The 19,965-nt window shown below is 37.1% G+C and overlaps 1 protein-coding gene and 1 long non-coding RNA gene across 6 annotated transcripts; both read right to left on the bottom strand.

Annotated features, from left to right (window-relative positions):
* Positions 1-1,061: 1,061 nt before the first annotated feature.
* On the bottom strand, positions 1,062-19,681 carry LOC137491082 (uncharacterized). Of its 5 annotated transcripts, none has more exons than XR_015483355.1 (4): positions 19,641-19,681; positions 19,019-19,168; positions 1,835-4,915; positions 1,062-1,521 (listed from the first exon to the last, which is right to left on the bottom strand). XR_015483355.1 is itself a non-coding variant. In XM_087248848.1 (3 exons), the coding sequence occupies exons 2-3, from the start codon at positions 19,101-19,103 to the stop codon at positions 3,702-3,704; spliced, it is 1,299 nt and encodes a 432-aa protein (XP_087104974.1). In that variant the 5' UTR covers positions 19,104-19,168; positions 19,641-19,681; the 3' UTR covers positions 1,062-3,701. The 5 variants fall into 5 exon arrangements, 3 of the variants coding, with proteins under 3 accessions (XP_087104974.1, XP_087104975.1, XP_087104977.1); XR_015483356.1 differs by having other exon boundaries at positions 19,019-19,200; XM_087248848.1 differs by having other exon boundaries at positions 1,062-4,915.
* Positions 8,255-16,114, bottom strand: LOC147845097 (uncharacterized). The gene is made up of 4 exons (XR_015483797.2): positions 12,972-16,114; positions 11,058-12,521; positions 9,581-10,853; positions 8,255-9,374 (listed from the first exon to the last, which is right to left on the bottom strand). It is a non-coding gene; the product is annotated as an uncharacterized LOC147845097 (long non-coding RNA).
* Positions 19,682-19,965: the final 284 nt, after the last annotated feature.

A 19,965-nucleotide genomic window follows, 5' to 3' on the forward strand; every position in this document is an offset into this window, starting at 1 on the left:
TTCCACACCATTGAGAGCCACCAGAACCATTAACCCCATTTCCACTATCGCACCTAAAGCAAGGGAGCCCAGGCAGGTCGCGTTTCCACTGTCACTTCCAGGGCCTGATCAGGCCAAAGCTGGGCTTCATTAGGGCGAAATATAGGCTATAGCCTATTTTATTACTTGCTCTTATGTCCTGAAACACTTAACACTTTCCTTTCATTTTTAAATAAATTGCTCTTACACATTATATTTTCTGATTTTCACTGGATGTCAACTCATTTTGCACAAGCACCAGAATTGATAACCACTGCTCTGAGGTACTCAAAATAACAAACTGTCATGCTCAAAATAAATTGCGTACCTAAAGTTACTGCTTTACTTATATTATTCTTTACAATATTTAAAACAGTTTGATAATTTAGTCAATTAATTTAACTGGAACAATAAAGTTTTCAGTTTTAGACAACTCGCGCACTGGTCCATCCCTTCTGAGAGAGCTCCATCTTGGTTTATGGTTAGACAAGACATCCTACTTCCCCTTCCATCACTACAATGTCTATCCATCCATCTATTTATTCATTTTATTTTGTAAATGTGTTATTTTAGGCTGATCTCAAAAATATAATAATTTAACTGACATGATTGTAGGTGTAGGCTAGGACTGTCTCTGTCATTTGCAGATAATGTTGTCCCGTTGGCTTCATAGGACATAGACCTTCAGCATGCAGAGGGACAATTTGCTGCTGAGTGTGACATGGCAGGGAAAGAAACAGCACCTACAAGTCAAAAACCACGGTGCTTGACTTGAAAAAGGTGGCCATCTCCAGTTTGGTGAGATTAAAAGATGGATCAGTGCAGCGGCAGCAGTTATGCAGTTCATGGGATTGTCTGTTGTGGTGAAGGAGCTAAGACTAAAGGCAATGTTCTCAATTTACCGCTCAATCTAGGTTCCTACTCGCAGCCATGGTCATGACTGAAAAGAACAAGATCTCGGACACAACCAGACACATTTTACAAAGTTTTGCGACCCGATTGTTTGAGTTGCAACATAAAAGAGAGATGAGTCAACAAAATAACCTGAATGCTAACTATTTATTATAAAATGCAAGTCATAGAACAATCAATCAAAGCAACCAACAAATGTCTAGGGATAATAATGAAGATAAAGAACTTAGGATATAAATCACAACAACACTTTAGCTACATGATACAAGCAATGCAAAACAAAACCATAAGGTTAAAGAATCAATGAGATGGCAGGTCTTGACATGAGGACTCCTGAGTAGCCACAGCATCTTGGGGTAGCTAGCACAACAACTTTTAGTTACCCATTGATAAGTAATTCAAGCAACCAATCAGTATTTACCACATACTCCAATCTGGAGTCTTGGGATCATCACAGTGTATTAATATTGTAAAACTTAATACATGTCGCTCTGCCTAAATCATACAATATTCATCACGATTGTATTCTACTCAAAAAAGTAAATATAGTAAACTATGAAGAATTTTGAACCTAAAAGTAAAGAAATTTTACTAAAAAAAGCTGCTACACAGGACAATTGAATGGGCTTTCTAAACTTGAGGCCCTGGTATACTGAAAACTAACCGTCCTGGAGCTCCACCTTCTTTGATGTGCAGTGTCTACCCAGTGATTTGCTTCTCATTTATGGAGTCAGACAGAGAACACCATCCAAAACAACACAAACTACATGAATACAATGGAGAGTGGAGTACAGATGTATCCGCACCTGTACAATCACCTGCAAAGAGATTTTAAACCACAGAGGTGCTGTTTGCCAGATGTTTACAAAACTTTTCTTCTCCCAGATGCCATGATTGCGTTTACTGTCACTCAGCCACATCAAACATTATTCAGACATGAAACATCCTGTGCACATGAGAAAATGTTTAGGTGCATTCATGTCATTTGTGCAACTTTTTGTCCATGTGTTTCTTAAGCTGTGTCGAATGAGCGAAATTCTGTAGACACTGATCAGATCTGTACGGTTTCTCTCCAGTGTCAATAATCTTGTGTTTTCAGATGTGTTAAAGGATTAAACCTCGTCAGTGTGAATCATCAGGTACAGTTTCAATTTTGGAGCTGTAATAAAAGTCTTTTCAAACTCAAAGCACATATACTGTTCCACACCAGTGTGGATCTTAATGTGTTTATTAAGGTTTGCTGATCGGTTGAAACTCTTCCCATACTGAGTGCATGTGAATGGTTTCTCTCCAGTGTGGGTCTTCATGTGTTTTTTAAGGTCTGGGGAGTTGCTGAAACTCATCCCACACCAAAGCTGCTGTCACACTTGAGTTTTAGCATGCGGAATTCTTTTGTACGAAACTGCAAAAAGGGTAGGGCTGTGCAATTAATTGAAAATCTGGTTTCGATTTTGATTTTGGCTTCTAATGGTTATGAAACTAAATTGAGATAAACAATTACTGCATCATATACCGCCCCCTTTCCAGTTGTACACATTTGTTGCTCTGCAAAGCTCAGTTTCACGTGAAAATGACTAAAATCATGTACTGTGTTGTTTGCAGCATGGAATGCGCATCACTCATTGATGTATGTTCGAATCATTCATGTTTTAAAAGCGAAAAGAGCGTATGCTGTTGTGTTTGGGCACTTAGCCTCAGAGACAAGCAGAGCACACACATCTAACGCCATCTTAATGCGAGCGATTTAATGGTCAAATATAAGATTTGTGTCAGAGCGTAATGTTTAGTGAATATTCATATTAACCCTCATTTGTGTAATAAACAAACAAGTAACAATAAAAAGACAAGTGAAAGAGAAACCATATCAGTTATACTGCACTATTCTTAAAGAGAAGGCGCGCAATATTCCTGCTGCCGCCTGTTTTTCTTATTAATCAAAAAACAAAGGGAGAAAATCCCTCACTGCTCTTGACTGAAGGATGTTTGTAGCTGAAGTTTTTTTTCTAACAGTTAAGATTTTTAAAGCACACTTTGTTTCATATTTTTATTCTATTGTATGTATTTCCCTTTCCCTTTTTTTACAGGGAGGAAAATAACTGTGCATATTTACAGTTAAAGTCAGAGTTTTTAGCCCTCCTGAATTATTAGCGACCCTTTCCCCCAATTTCTGTTTAATGGAAAGATTTATTTTCAACCCAAACAGATTTACTAACTGATCTTTAATAACTGATTTCTTTTATCTTTGTTAAGATGATATTTTTCAAGATACTAGTATTTAGCTTATTGTGAAATTCAAAGGCTTAATTCATGTAATTAGGCAAGTCATTGTACAAAAGTAGTTTATTCAGCAGACAATCAAAAAATGTATATTGCTTAAGGGGGCTGATAATATTGAGCTATTAAAATAGGTTACAAAATATTTACACCTGCTTTTATTCTAGCCGAAATAAAACAAATAAGCCTTTCTCCAGAAGAAAAAAATATTATAGAAAATACTGTGATAAATTCCTGTTAAACATCATTTGGGAAATATTTATATACAAAAATAAAATTCAGGGTAAATAATTTTGACTTAACTGATAATTGTTTTGAATCATCGTGATTACAATTATTACCAAAATAATCGTGATTATGATTTTTTCTATAATCGAGCAGCCCTAGAAAAGGGGCGGGATTAAACAAGATGATTACACATTAACTGAGCGACTGGTCCATATTTTACATTTCTGTCCAGAGAGGTCTTGTTATGAAAAGTACAGTGTAACCGCGGCTTAAGTATAAGTGAATTGTATCTCTCCAGCGTGGAACTTCATGTGGTAATTAAGGGATGTTGACTGGCTGAAACTTTTCCCACACTGAGTGCATATGAATGGTTTCTCTCCAGTGTGGATCCTCATGTGCTGATTAAGGTTTGATGAGCAGGTAAAACACTTTCCACACTGAGTGCATGTAAATGGTTTCTCTCCAGTGTGAATCCTCATGTGTTTATTAAGGTGTGATGATTGGCTGAAACTCTTCCCACACTGAGTGCATGTGAATGGTTTCTCTCCAGCGTGGAACTTCATGTGGTAATTAAGGGATGATGACTGGCTGAAACTTTTCCCACACTGAGTGCATATGAATGGTTTCTCTCCAGTGTGAATTCTCATGTGCTGATTAAGGTTTGATGAGCAGGTAAAACACTTTCCACACTGAGTGCATGTGAATGGTTTCTCTCCAGTGTGGATCCTCATGTGTTTATTAAGGGATGATGATTTGCTGAAACTCTTCCCACACTGAGTGCATGTAAATGGTTTCTCTCCAGTGTGGATCCTCATGTGTTGATTGAGGGATGATGATTTGCTGAAACTCTTCCCACATTGAAGGCATGTGAATGGTTTCTCTCCAGTGTGGATCATCATGTGGTGATTAAGGTGTGATAAATAGTTGAAACTCTTCCCACACTGAGTGCACGTGAATGGTTTCTCTCCAGTGTGGATCATCATGTGTAGATCAAGGTGTGATAATTGGCTAAAACTCTTTCCACACTGAGTGCATGTGAATGGTTTCTCTCCAGTGTGGATCATCATGTGTTTACTACGGGATGATGATTGACTGAAACGCTTCCCACACTGAGTGCATGTGAATGGTTTCTCTCCAGTGTGGCTCATCATGTGTTTATTAAGGTGTGATGATTTGCTGAAACTCTTTCCACACTGAGTGCACGTGAATGGTTTCTCTCCAGTGTGGATCATCATGTGTACATTAAGGTGTGATAAGCAGCTGAAACTCTTTCCACACTGAGTGCATGTGAATGGTTTCTCTCCAGTGTGGATCATCATGTGAATCTTAAGATAGCCTTTTTTTCCAAAACTCCTTCTACAGTGAGTGCAAGTGAAACGAGTCTTGTCTGTCCTTTTCAAAATACCATCAGTCTGTAAATAGTTTTTTTCCTCAATTTTGACATGATGTTCCTCCTCTTTCCTCCCCTCATTCTCTCTTAGGTCTGAAATAAATAGATAAAACATTAGTTTTCATTAAGTCTTACAAACTCTCATAAAAAGCTGAAAAGTGAAGACACTAAAACATTGGCTACACACATTGTAATTTTGATGCACATTAAATGTAAAATAAATCAGATAATATTTAGTTCTGTCCATTAATGTGTACACATTTAAGCAGATTTAATGCAATTCATGTTTATTTACCTAGTAAAGTTACCTACAAATGGGACTCTTATTCTGAAACCGCACTTGTTTGGGTGTGTTGTGGAAGAAAAGCGCAGCACATAGTGACAGTAGTGGTGGGCAAAGCGAGGCTTCATGAAACACTGAAACAGTCAAAGCAAATGTGTCGAAGCTGTGAAACGTTTCGAAACCCCACTCTACAGTGACATCTAGTGGTCATTTTTTATGTATTGCACTGAAACAGCTTTAGCAAAGAACAGTTGAGCAAATTGAGGTAATAACACCCCACTTTGTATAATTGAATCTTCAAGTTACTTAGTGGAGTGGTAAAGGTGTCTGACTACCATGCGGGGATAGTGGGTTCGAAACCAGGCTAATATAGCCATTTTGAAATCCTTTAATACCAGTTGGTAATGCTTTGTTCTTGTATTGTTTTGTTTCAACGTTGGTCTGACAACCGAATAAACACTTTCTAAATAAATATGTCTTGTTTTGGTCTTAAAACAGGGTTATTTCTAGATCAGACAATGTGGCCTGAAGTTGTCAAGAATTATTTATATTATTCATTAAATTTTCCATTTATTGCATTTTATTAACGTCTACCCAAACCCAAAACCCAACCATCACAGTACTGTAAAATATTAATTATTGTTTTACAGTGTTACAAAAATGATGCTAAATTGATGGCGTAACTGCAGCTGTATCCTATTTAGGCTACACAAAACAGAAACATGATTAAAACACACAAAACCATGATTTCAGAGTATTTGTACAAGTTGGGATTCGAACCAAAAAAGTAATTCGAAGCATAGCAACAGCAGGCACACGCACAGTCCACTAGGCCATATGAAACAGGGATTTTCTCTGACCTTGGTAGTCAAATACAGATTCGCCAGGTCTTCTGAGCTGATCATTACTTTGAATCGCTTTAGTTACGTGACCAGGTGTTTCGAAACACTTAAGTCATGTGACTTGGGTGCTTCGGTGCAGTGTTTCAAAATACTTGTGCTTCAGGATCTCGACACTGTGTCGAAACGTCAGTTTCACATCAGCCATCCCTAAGTGAGAGGAGCTGCCGATGTCTGCGGGTGCGTGAAAGCTGTGCGCATTAACAGCTGAGAGGACGTTTTATACCCATTCGCTTTCAATGATTGCTGCAGATGCAATATCTGGATGCTAGTCACTGGACTCAAAATAAGCCCTTTCGTTATTAATTTGTTAATGGTTTCTGTTTTACCCAAACAATTTTATATACATCTTTAGTATACGAACAAGCCCGGACATGTCCCGTAATGATCATTCAGTTATTCAGATCGCCGTTATTATTTTCCTTTGAGGTTTTCCTAACAGTTTATATTGTAATGTGAATCTGATATGTTATAGATCAAACGTGGAAAGGGGCTAGTATGGCTGAAAGACTGTTTAACTGCCTCACAATTTGTAGCATTTCTGGGCATTTAATGTATACCTGCATGTGAATGAGTATTCTATCGACACATGAATGTTTAATCTAGACCTTTTTCCAGATAAATCTCATTTCTACTTATCTAAATTGTTTAGTAAAAAAATGTCACTGATGTTAATAAGTAATACTGGTTTAATACATAACAGCAAATTTTGTTTATACATTTGTAGCTTATTTATTATTTTTATTGTACTTATTATTGTTCAGACTATGTACATCCTTGTATTTTCATCTGGGGTCCACTCCTCAACATTCAATATAAACTGTTAAAACAGTTAAAACTGTTAAAACAGAATATCACACTAATTGTACAAAAAAAAAAAAAAAACTACTAACACTTCCCTTCTTAGACTTTACAGACCTGAAACTTGCCTTTAGTACTTATTCATTGTTGCTCTTGGTTGTGTAAATTGCTTCCTTGTCCTCATTTGTAAGTCGCTTTGGATAAAAGCGTCTGCTAAATGACTAAATGTAAATGTAAATGTAAATGTAGATAACCTGTCTCCTCATCCTTTGTGCTCTGACCAGTACTCAGAACGGTTTACTCAAATTATTCATCTTCTGAACGTAAAACCTGTAGAACAATTTATTTATCTAGTGCTTTTACAATGTAAATTGCTCCGCTCCCGTTGCCCCAGCAACCCTGTACCCCGACATGTTCACATATCACCACATCTCCCCTCCTTAAAGTGATGATGCCCCCCTGTAGTAAATATATAGCAAGTTCCCTTTTAGCAACATAGAACAAAGCAAATTATTTTTCCATCCTGGTTACAGATATCAACTTAACAATATCCTTTGCTTACAATCGTCAAACTCTTAACCATAACCTGTCAACATCACAGATGTGTTTTTAAGTTCACTTTTTTATAACTGGTGTTATAAAAATTGTGAGTTTTCTGCAGCTTGAATCCAATGCTATCTGCCAGAATCCACTGGACGCATCTAATGTGGAGAAAATGCATGCACCAAATAGTTTTGGTAAGATATCCTCCAGTTTAGGCAGAGTGAATCCTTCTAGCTTTACTGCTTCATTCAGTTTCTTTAGGTCAACGCAGATTCTATTTTTGCCAGTTTTCTTTATCACAGGCACCATTGGTGCACACCAGTCTGTAGTTTCAGTGACTTTAGCATTCACTGCAGCTCCTCTTCCACTTTTGGCAGCAATGGAAAGGGGACTCAACGAGGGGAAGAGAGGCTGTATCGTTAAGCATCTTCTCTGAGCTCAATTTTGATTGGCATGCAGTTAAAGAGTCTAAAGTTTCCAAAAAAAGAGTCCTACATGTTGACAGAATCAACTCTACTCACCAGTATAAATTCACGGGCAGTTATATGACTGAGGAGATTGTTATTGTATGGGCCTTTAACAATCTATGTCAGGAAACTGACACTTTGTCCTTTCCTTTCTGTACAGGCTATGAATTTACCATTATAGTCCAATTTGCCACCGGGACTTCAGATGTCAGCAGATGTTTAAGTAAGATAGGGGCAAACAGGAAATTTTAGAAATGTTTGTTCATACATAACTGTGATATCTGCGCCAGTATCAATTTTGAAATTAACAGTAGTCCCCTGCATTGGTAACTTTACATGCCATCTATCTTCGTTAGCATCATCAGAAACTGACCCCAGAAACCATATTCTCTTAGTTTCATCATCTTGTTGATCACTGGTCACTTTTTTTTTTTTTTTTACAGTTTTTGTTTTACTAGCAACTTCGAAATGTCCTGTTTATTACACCTGCGGCATTGTTTACCCCAAGCAGTTCAGGCCCCATATTTGTGCTTTTTTTCACAACTTGAACATGTAACTTTACTACTTTCATCTCTTAGTTTAGTTTCAGAATTTCTGTATTTACCTCCTGTGTATTTCTTAAATTGCCTCCATGCTTAGACTTGTAGCCCACTTCACTTACATCACCTGCTCCTCGAATTTTAACGCTTTGTTTTAATCAGTTCCAACTGGCGAGCAATATGTATCGCTTTCTTTAGCGTCAAATCGGTCTCTAACTGCAGCTTTTCCGACACGTTGCTGTTTGCAATTCCAATCACAATGCGATCACAAATCTGCTTGTCATTAATTGCATGGAAATCATGAAACTCTGCCAGCTCATATAGACTCATGACGAACGCTTCGATACTTTCCCAATTTCATTTATTCTGTTTGTGAATCAAGCACAGTAAAGATTCAAGTTGCGTTTGGTCACAAAATGTTCATCAAACTTTTTAACTACTGCATTGTAGTAATCATTTTCCTCCTCTACAGAAAATGAAAATGTGCTGATTATGGGTTTAGCCTGCTTGCCCATTGCATAGAGCAGTGAACCTGTACATCACTGTCTTCCTTGTCAAATTTTGTTGAAATTCTAAATCAAGATAAACGCTGCTTCCACGCCAGCCAACTTGATGGCTGTGCATAATCAAAACCTTAGGGCGTGTGAAACTTTAACATTATCCTTTCGTCTCCTTCTCAAATGATAGGAGTGCACTGAGGACTTTCATTCTGACACCATGTCATGTTAAACAGAGTGGACCATTGCTTTAGAACTCAGAATTTCACTTTATTAAAGCATGCACTCATTAGCAATATTTCTGCCTTCTGTGTCAGGCTGCTCGTGCTGGCTCTGCCCCTGTTGCCCCAGCAACCCTGGATCATGACACAGAACAGCCAATCTCAATAACCTGTTCACATATCACCACACAGGGAATACTTGTTCATTCTGTGGCCTGACTGATAAACACATCAGAAAAAAATGTTGTGGGGTAACAACTGAACAATTAGCTGAATATTTGCCTTGCAGACATGAGACATACCTGTACAGCAGGGGTCACCAAACTTGTTCCTGGAGGGCTGGTGTCCTGCAGATTTTAGCTCCAACCCTAATTAAACACACCTGAACAAGCTAATCAAGGTCTTACTAGGTATACTTAAAATATCAAGGCAGGTGTGTTGAGACAAGTTGGAGCTAAACCTTGCAGGGACACCGGCCCTCCAGGACCGAGATTAGTGACCAAGATGCTGTACAGCATCTGCATAAAGGCTGAAATGTGTACCTTACCCCTTGTGTGCTGTTGGGTCATTTTCATCCATTCTGGGGTGATTTTGAGTTTGGCCAAAACTTTCCCTGTGTTTCAGCAAACAGACTGTTATTTGGGGACATATTATTTTGACATATTCAGGGAAAATGCTTTGAAAAAATAAAAAACTCAATAAACTCTGGCCAAATTTACTCTCTATTCATTATATTCATGGCTGTTTTTTTTCTCCATTGGCCTCTAATATAACAACATTTTTTGATTACAAAGCCTGACAGCATATAATCATGCATATATGACTGTTGGCGTTTTCAGTGACAACATTGTTTAATTGGTCTCCACCCATGGGACGGCAAAAAGGAAATGGGTATAAAGAAGAGGAGAAGAGTCGAAGAGCGCAGCATTATGTGGTGTGCGGAAGAAAAAGAAGTTGACTAAACTTTTGCAGTGCAGGGAAACGAGTAGAGAAACCGGGTCGAGACGAGCAGTGTAAACTTAATGACTGGCTGTGAGAAACAAAAAGCGAAAGTACGTATCAAGGCAACAGAGCAAAGGCTGATGTCTTGTTACCGAAGTGCTCGTGATGTCTGTAAACGAGTGCGTCACCAAAAACTTCAGAGTTTCCTGTTAGGCACCTGAGGCTGCTACTCACCAGCTGGATTCGTCAACACCCTCAACCTTCACATCCACACCTCCACATTCGCCATTCTCCTCTCATTTCCCTTGACCAAAAGTTTTTGTTTTCTTTGCCCAAATTCTCATTTCATTTCTCCCCGTAGTATTATTATCATTATTATTTTTCCGTTTTCAAATCGGATGAATCTGCTGGCCTGAAATCATTCACATTTTTTTCCTTTCACTTTCATTTGAGTTATAAGTGCTGAGGGTTTTGTGTTTCATTGTGAATATTGTTATATATTTTTTGGACTTCTGGTTGGAGCGGCGCCATGTGAAGACGCAAACTGTTGAGGTCCTTACATGAAACTTAAAATTTTGCTTAATATTGCTCTTATCCTTAATACCTTAAACCTACCTATCCTGGAAAATAAGCGTTTATAAGTGTATGAGTTTAGCTGTTCTGAGGGTAATTAATTTTAAATCAGGATGAATAAAGGTCGAAGCAACCTTAGGGAGGCAGAATCCGCTACTAGCCTCCATGCTAATGCTAACCCGAAGTGCAAGCTGCATCTTAAAAAAAAAAAAAAAGAGACGGCTCTGGCGAGTGATAACAGTGCAGTCCTTCAAGCTATTGATGCACTAAAGCAGGGGTCATCAATCTCGGTCCTGGAGGGCCGGTGTCCCTGCAGGATTTAGCTCCAACTTGCCTCAACACACCTGCCTGGATGTTTCAAGTATACCTAGTGAGACCTTGATTAGCTTGTCCAGGTGTGTTTGATTAGGGTTGGAGCTAAAATCTGCAGGACACCGGCCCTCCAGGAACAAGTTTGGTGATCCCTGCACTAAAGGGTGATTTAATTAGGCCGATTTTGAAAAAGCCGTTGCACGGTCAAATTAACTTTGTAATCAAATTGACCAGCTTCAGACAGTCACATAATGCTGTGGAGCACATTAACGCCAGAGAGGAAGCAGCGGAACAGCGAGTGACTGGAGTGTCTGGAGTCTGTTTAGGGTGGATACTCTGACTCACTTACTACTGTGGAAAAAGAGTTTAGTATAGTGAAAAAGGAGCTGGCTCTGCTGAGAGACCGAAGCAAAGATATTGAGGAGGGGTCTCGCCGCTCAATTCTCCGCATAACAGGAGTTTAAGAAGGACTGGAGCACGGCAGACACGTGACTGAATTTGTAGCCTGCCTTCTGAAAGATATTCTGAACCTTAAGAGGACTCCACTTCTGGACCGGGCACACCACACTCTACGCAGCAAACCAGTGGATGACAAGGAACCGCCACGCACCTTCCTGATTAAATGCCACTACTTTTCCGAAAAGAGGATATTTTGAAGAAAGCCATTGATCACTATAGCACGTGTTCGTTGTTGTTATTTCTAGTTCTCAAGTATATTTAGTCAATAATGGGGTACCTTTGTAGTAAAACATCAAGAGCTGTTCAAATTGTTTTGCTTTACATATGAGGCCCCACATGGTAAGCTAGTTAAGAGTGGGAGTAGCTGGAAGTGTGTGCAAGTTTACACGCAAGGTTTCAATCTTGTATTGTTTCGTGTTTATAAGTGTATGTGCGATCACCTCTTTTTTTCTCTCTATTTTTTTTTTCTTTCTTCCCTCTCTCCAACACATCTCCCTACATTCAAAACCCACAGATACCTTTCGGAAGTTTCTGATAAATGTTTTCGACAGCCCTCCATAAAATTGGTGGAGTAAAGACAAACTTTACCAGTTGGAATGTGCGGGGGTAAAATCACCCAGTGAAACGAAAGAAGGTGTTCGCATATATTAAGTTAAAACCTGATATTGTATATTTACAGGAGACACATCTGTTGAAAAAAAGACTATATTAAGTTTAGTAGAGGAGGCTATACACAAATATATCATTCTAACTTCAATAGCAAAAGTAGGGTCGTTGCTGTACTCATACATAAGAATCTACAGTTTGTCATTGAGTCAAATGTGTTGGATAAAAAGACAGATACATAATAATCCAAACTTTTAACATGTCTGTGGTCCTGGCCAATGTGTATGCTCCTAATTGGGACAATGTACAATTTTTCAGTGATTTATTTTCAATTTTGCTTAGTCTCGACACACACAATTTAATTTGAGGAGGCGATTTAAATTGTGTTTTGCACCCAATTTTGGACCGCTCTAGCTCTTCGAGAAATACAATAAGTCAGCCAGCACAATGTATCAACTCCTTCCTTCAGACATACGGTGTAAATGACCCTTAGAGATTTAAATATCTATCTTCCTTTCTATTCCAAGATTGACCATTTTCTTCTAGACAAGCAGTTACTTGAACATGAGTCTGATTCCAGCGACGCTCCAGGGACAGACGAGTCTTCGCTGAGGCCATCTTCCAGCCTAAACCACGGCGAATGAAGCTCTGCACAAGACTTTTGGCCAGCGGAGAAATTAAAATGGTCGTGCCCAACTGAGTCTGGTTCTCTCAAGGTTATTTTTCTTCACTCCCATCAGGTGAAGTTTTTTTTCCCTCTCCGCTGTCGCCACTGCCTCGCATGGTTCAGGATTGGTAGAGCTACGCATCGATGAATTGGCTCTTCAGTGTTTGAACTCTCAGTAATGATTAAATCACACTGGACTGAGCTAAACTGAACTGAACTGAACTTAAATACTAAAACCTGAACCACACTGTTCCAGTTACTATGACCATTTATGTGAAGCTGCTTTGACACAATCTACATTGTAAAAGCGCTATACAAATAAAGCTGAATTGAATTGAACTTCCCTTAATGTCAGAAGTAGAGTATGGTAGTATTGTTATTTCGGACAAAGAGTCTCTTTTTCCCCATCAATGATAGTGCACAGCAAATGTTCTTCAAATCCTTTCCATTTTCAGCAAGTCCTGATAAATGTGTATATCTGGGTGTGAGTGTAACACGTACATATTAGGATTTGTTAAATAATAATTTTTAAAACGACTTTAGACAAAGCCAAACGAGACATGACGCGGTGGTCAACCCTTCCTTTATCTTTGGCTGGGAATATCTGGGAATATATTCTATTAAAATGACAATACTACTAAGATTTCTGTTTCTACTTCAGACCGTGTCTATTTTTATTCCCAAGTCATTTTTCAAGGAGTAAAATAATTGTATTTCTACATTTCTCTGGAATAAGAAAAATCCTTGCATAAGAAAAGAATTCTTGAAAACAAAAAATTGATAGTTTGGATTGGCAATGCCAAATTTCCTATACTAGTATTGGGCGGCCAATTACACAAACTGTTTTTCTGGTTTGCTCTTATGCTTAGTGGAAGTAGATGGTTCCGATGACTCAGGCAAACTGTCCACAGTTTCCTCGACATTTTAAGATTTACAAATGACAAATTTATCCATCTCGGCAGGTGAGGGTTTTCATGTGCAGATGCGTGCTCATGCTGTAGTGATAACTAGCAAGCTAGCCACTGCACAGTCATGACGTTTGATTCGCATTTTTTAAACACTCTAATGGTTAATCAGTAAAATCTTTGTAAAAATCAGAAAATATTTGTAGCATTAACTTGTGATATTGAAAAATATATATTATAAATCACAAAAAATTACACAATTTTTAAATCCCTCTCACAACCCCCTGAATGCGGGTCGCGACCCCCAGTTTGAGAACCACTGCCATAGAACTGGTACACTCATCTTCTGTATGTAGTAGACATTCTTCTTCAGTTTAAGTTGCTTCACATGCTTCACCTATCTAGGAGCAAAATGGCAAAAATGTATTCAGGTTCAGATTTATCTTGCCCTAGATGTGGTTTTGAGTGATATGTTCTGGGAATGCCCTAGATTAAATACATTTTGGACCAATATTTTAGATCATTTTCATCTATATGTAATAAAGATTTGGATCCTAATCCTTTGACCTCAATTTTTGATACAGTGCCAGAAAAAAAAGTGTACCTGTCAGCTAATCACATAGAGATCATAGCTTTTGCTTCTTTATTGATTTATTTCTTTATTTATTGCTTCTTGATTCTTCTCAGGTGGAAAAAAACAAACAAACCCGCCATCCCACAAACATTGGATATTAGAAGTGTTATCACATCTTAAACTCAAGCACCTTAAGTACACCATCCAAGGCTCTACAAAAAAAAAGTTTTGAGGTTTGGCAGCCTTTCCTATCTTACATTGAACGCTAAGGGGTTATTATATCCTAAGTGAGAGTTTATCCCTAATGTCCTAATTTTTTAATCTATTTTTATTTAATTATTCATTTTATTAATTTTTATTCCTCTTTGGTGTGTTGTGTAAAAATTTAAGACTTTTAAAAAATCTATAAAAATATTTGAATAAGAATGTAATAGGTACTAAAACCTAGTTTTTGAATGAGTAATAATCCGATTAATCTAGTTGCAGTAAAAGTCCCTGTCGAAGGTCTGTGAATTTAAGCTAATTATTCATTAAAAAAGGACAAGACATTCTCGTACGTGACTTTTTTCTTTGTGTAACTGAAATGTAGGCAATAGCTATGTTTCTATCCAAAAATGTTAATTAAATTTATTTGCAAAACTGGAATATCGCATAAAAGATATGCAAATAAACCAGTGTTTCCATTCAATAAATCAAAAACAACAAATTGTCACTTCCAGACTAACTGGTGCCAAATATCAACAGTAAAAACAGAATTTCTTTATTTAATAAATGGCTTTCACCTCAGAGGACAATAACGACACACAATAAACATGTGGTGGCGTTTCAAGCCATGAGACACGGAAAACAAACGCTCTTGACACGTTCCAGACCCTCTGGAGGTCATTAATAATATAAAAACATTAATACTGAAACAGTTAAAGGCATTTTATAATGACCAAAACAACATTTCAGATGTGTTACAGTGTGCTCGGCCTGCTGGTTTGTACATTCACACACATTTTCATCATCATATGATCTCTTATAACAAACCTTTTTTTATGCACATACTGGAATTTGTTCAATAAAAGTACTTGCGTAGTTTACGTAAGTTTACCCTTTCTTATCGAATAAAAAGTTTATCCTACTCAGTTATGCGCATGTTTTTTATGCCTATACTTCAAAAGTTATGTGCATCATGACGTTTCCATCAATCAAGTTTTTATGCTCATAGCCAATCTAAAACGCACATAAGAGAAATACCGCTTCTTCTTTAAAAAAGGAGACTGAACAAAAACTCAGGGTTTAGAGAATAAAACCTGCTATTGACCAGGTTAGGTTCGCAGAGTAAGTTACCACAGTAACTGACTCTGAGTTAAAGTTACCTCTCTTTCAGAAACAGGCTTACCCTGCTTTCTCGAGTTTGACAAACCTGCCATTTTGAAACTGAAAACCCAGAGTTTCTCTCATTTCAGGGTTAAAGTACTCCCGAGTTTTCACTTAACCTCCTTTCTGAAACAGGGCCTTGATCTCATATGCTATTGTTTTAGAACTTCAGTTGCCTATTGGAGAAAGGACCAGGAATAATAAACAGCTACTCACTCTAAAAACTAGTGTGTTCATGACTAGACATACAAAGGAAAATTATAAAATTACAAAATATGAGTTAACAACATCAAGCAGCATTAGGCATTGGCCAGTATAAGATTCTGACGGTATGATGACCTTAATTGAAAATATCACAGTTTCACTGCACTACTGTACAATGTAATTACTGCTCTAAAATATATTCTTTTAAATGTCTGGGTAATAAACAAACACTTTTTCCTCTTTGAGCACAATATATTTTCTTTTGAGAAGCTTTTAAAATATTTTGGAGCAGTAAACATGTCAGGCTAAATCATTCTAATGAATCATTGACTTCTTCTATCTTCATTTGTTTCATGAAAACAGAATTCTTTACGATTTAAAAGGACATTTTTGGAGATCTTTTCTACTGGAGATACTGTTGTCCTGAAAATCTTGAAACAAAACATAAAAAATAGAACTAAAATAAAATAAAATAAATTACATATACCGTAGGAACGATACAGCAGAAAATATTGGCATTTCAAAACCTTGACTTTTTTCAAACAGCTCAATACCTTGAAAACGGTTATCGTCTCATGCCTAGCGGCATAACACTTTTAGGATCTAAAATTAATTCTTAAAAAAAAGTCCCAAAAGTCATTTAGACTAGTTTGTTGGCCAGTTGTAGTCAGTGCAATGCTAAACGTTATTGTTCCACTATAGTTTGTTTTGTCTCATGTTGTCCGACAACAACATTATTATAGTTAAGAATCCTGTACAATGTTTTATAACAATTATTGTAGTGTCTATTTCATTCAGCTTATTTCAAATTGGGGGAATCCACGTTTTCTGACATAATTTAAACCAAAGTTTCAAGGTGTCACCAAGTTAAATTTAAGACTTTAAGACATTTTTAAGACCATTATGAATAAAATTTTAAACCAAATAATTTTTCAAAAGGCCCAGATGAAAAAAAAATTATATGTCCTATCAAAAAAATATTTTTATATTAAATATTAATAATACAATAATTATTTAATAATATTAAATTTAAATATTTTAGATATTTCCTAGCAAAATATCTTAAATATTGTGTCAAAACAAGCTAGCTTTACTTGTAACCATACACTTTTTTCCAACAAAAACTTTATTTAAAATAAAAAACAAATGAACAAATGTTTTAAACATTTAAAAAAAACTGTCACAAACTGAATCTATGTACAACAATCTATCCAGGTCGATGTCCTCAGCAGTAATACATAAAGCAGATTTGTAAATGTTATTGTAAGGAAAATAATTAAACCATTATGATAAATAGAGTTAAAATGACCTTTTTGAATTAAAAGTTAAAAGTTTTATTGAGATGGATTGTTGGTGATTGTGTGGGTTTTTGCCAGATTTGACAGCAAAACATGAACAAAGGAAAATGAAGAGTTTATTTAAGACCTACAACTCAATATTTCAGTAAATTTAAGACTTCTTAAGGCCTAAATTTTAGATTTTGGAGTTTACAACATTTTATGACTCGCGGAAACCTACTAACAACTACTAGAAACAAGTTTAATCCCATAGAAGTTGATTTAAAAAAGGGAATTGTGATCAACGTGACAAATGCAAATGGAAAGTACTAAGCCAACACCATCAACCTAATAGCAGATATCTTCTATGAGAATACTGTAGGTCAAACATCGTCAGCTCAGTTAAACCTTTTTAATTTATCATTTTTATTAATTTTATATAGTGCCAGTGCTCAAGGACGCTTTACAAACAGTAAAAAAACAAGAAAAGCAATAACCTTAAGAAGGTAGAGAAAATGGGAGACTAATAATACATAAAATGAATGACAAAAGACACGAGAACAAGTAACAAAAGAAACTTATTCCTGTCTTTCAATAAATGCTTATGTGCATTTAGGAGAACTAGGCAGCACACTCAGGGCTTAATTTAGGCCGTACTCACACTAGGTACAGTTGCCTCGAACCGGGCCAAAGCACGCTTGTCCCCCCTCCCGTCTCCCCCGACGGCCCGCGCTCACACCATATCGGGCCTCGGCACGCTTACGTCATCGCTGCTGCGCTGTTCAGAAGCGCTTTCTATGGCAAGCCTTTTTAGCATTTAAATCTTTGCTCTGACTCCATAAATATATTTAGAGATATCTCTAATTATATTTTGACTAGTCATAATTATAATTCGACTAGTCAGAATAACAATTAGAGATATCTGCAATTACAATTGTACAAGTACGAAATCAGATTGGAGATATCTGCAAATATATTATGACTAGTCATATTCCTCCATTGACTTCCATTGAAAAATATTTGCAGATATCTCTAAATGAGTTTTGACTAGTCACAATTGTAATTAGAGATATCTCTGAGTTTTTACTAGTCATAATACATTTGGAGATGTCTTTAATTCGTCATATTTAGAGATATTTACAAATATATTTGAAGATATCTCTAATTAATTTACTAATAGTCGAATTACAGTTGTAGATATCTTGAATTGGATTTTTGACGAGTCAAAACTCATTTAGAGATATCAGCAAATATTTTTCAATGGATGTCAATGGAGGAATATGACTAGTCATAATATATTTGCAGATATTTCCAATCTGATTTCGTACTAGTACAATTGTAATTGCAGATATCTCTAATTGTCATTCTGACTAGTCGAATTATAATTATGACTAGTCAAAATATAACTAGAGATATCTCTAAATATATTTATGGATAGTCAGAACAAGGTTTAAATGCTAAAACGGCTTGCCATACGCTCTCACTCAGCAGCACAGTGGAGATTTCTCTAGTTATATCGTTTCAGTCGTTTGATATTCAGTGACATGCAGTCAAATATTTCGCCAAACAGTCCTTAGGGATGCGGGGACACGCAGTCAGATATTTCGCCGAACACTTCCGCCACTTTTGGCGCTCATAAACAATCATTAAGCTCTCGTGCTGCAGGAATGAGGAGGTCTGCTGAAGGCGCGCAGCTGGCGTGCAGTGAGGAATTTGCGTCTTTAATAAACTACGGCAGTTTGCATTCACTGAACAGTAAGAATGATTAATAAATCCATATCAAACAGTCCCTTAAAAGTCACGTCTCGCTTTCGGTTTCGGGCTTTGGCGCGTTTTGCGATCACACACAAGCGTACCGCGCCAAAGCCCAAGTGTACCGCGCTCAGGCACACCTCTTCCAACCGGGCCAGGGCCGGCCAAGTGAACCGTGCTTGAGTGCGATTTAGCGCACTCACACTTCTCAAACGATCCGGGAAACGGGCCTGGGCACGGTACTGATGGCATAGTGTGAGTAGGCCCTTAGTATTCTTATTATGAAAAATATATCAGTATGAAAACCAACCTGTTTGTTCCTGCAGATCTTCCTGTTTGACTGTGAATGTTTCTTCAATCTTCACATCTTCACTCTCCTCTTTAATAAACGCCATCTTTATAACAGTGTGGAGATCAGTCGCTTCAGCAGGAGTTTTTCTCTGTGCTTGGACACTTTATCCTGTTTAAAATGAACAAAAAAATAAAAATGTCCTGTTGAAAATGAATAAAACAATGAAGAGAAACAAAATAACTTCACTTTAACTCTTGCTTCAACAGAAATCAGGTAAAAGATTAAGTCCGAGCAAGATACAATAGCCACAAATTAGCTGAATAAAACTATGTTACTCCATTTCTTATATAGTGATGTTTACTTAGAATGTAATGACATTATGCTATTTAATAAATTAAACCTTCTTTAAAACACATATTACAAACTATCAAAGTACAACATTGTTCACAGTCAAATAAACAGTGTTAATGTTGTTTAGAAGTCATACTTGCATGCTAATAGAGACTTATAAATGAACGAATGTGCGAATATAAAACCAACTTTACATCTATGCCAACAGCAGGTATATCATTTAGCATCTGGTGAAAACCTGAAACTTTAATCAATCCGTTTATATCTGTGTAAAAGCTTTAAAACAAACCTTTCTGCTATTGAATCACAGCGCAGTAGCGGCGCAGCCTCATGACGTCACACGACACGCCATAATAAAAGCCTTCTGTTGGCAGACCAACTTGCATGGTGCATTCCCGCCACCTACTGGATAGAAGTGTGGAGCGCAAAATGTAGAAAAAAGCATGAAAACAAACAAAAAATAAAAAATAAAATGATGAACGAATGGAAGGGATAAGAATACCAGAGGGAAGAGAGAACAGGGGGCTATTCCATAAAACTAGCTTACAGAAAAAGCCAGGCTTATTTTGGTAAGTCACGTTTATTAATGGCAGATTCTCTTTTATAAATCAAAT

This window comes from Danio rerio, chromosome 4 (genome assembly GCF_052040795.2).
Source record: "Danio rerio strain M-AB ecotype USA chromosome 4, GRCz13ab, whole genome shotgun sequence".
Lineage (NCBI taxonomy): Eukaryota > Metazoa > Chordata > Actinopteri > Cypriniformes > Danionidae > Danio > Danio rerio.

What these genes read in the sequence shown, in the direction of transcription:
- LOC137491082 (XM_087248848.1), bottom strand. Translation starts at nt 19,103, where the DNA reads ATGGCGTTTATTAAAGAGGAGAGTGAAGATGTGAAGATTGAAGAAACA. An exon ending in AGATCTGCAGGAACAAACAG is followed by an intron (nt 4,916 to 19,018) that starts GTTGGTTTTCAT and finishes TATTTATTTCAG; the next exon opens with ACCTAAGAGAGAATGAGGGG.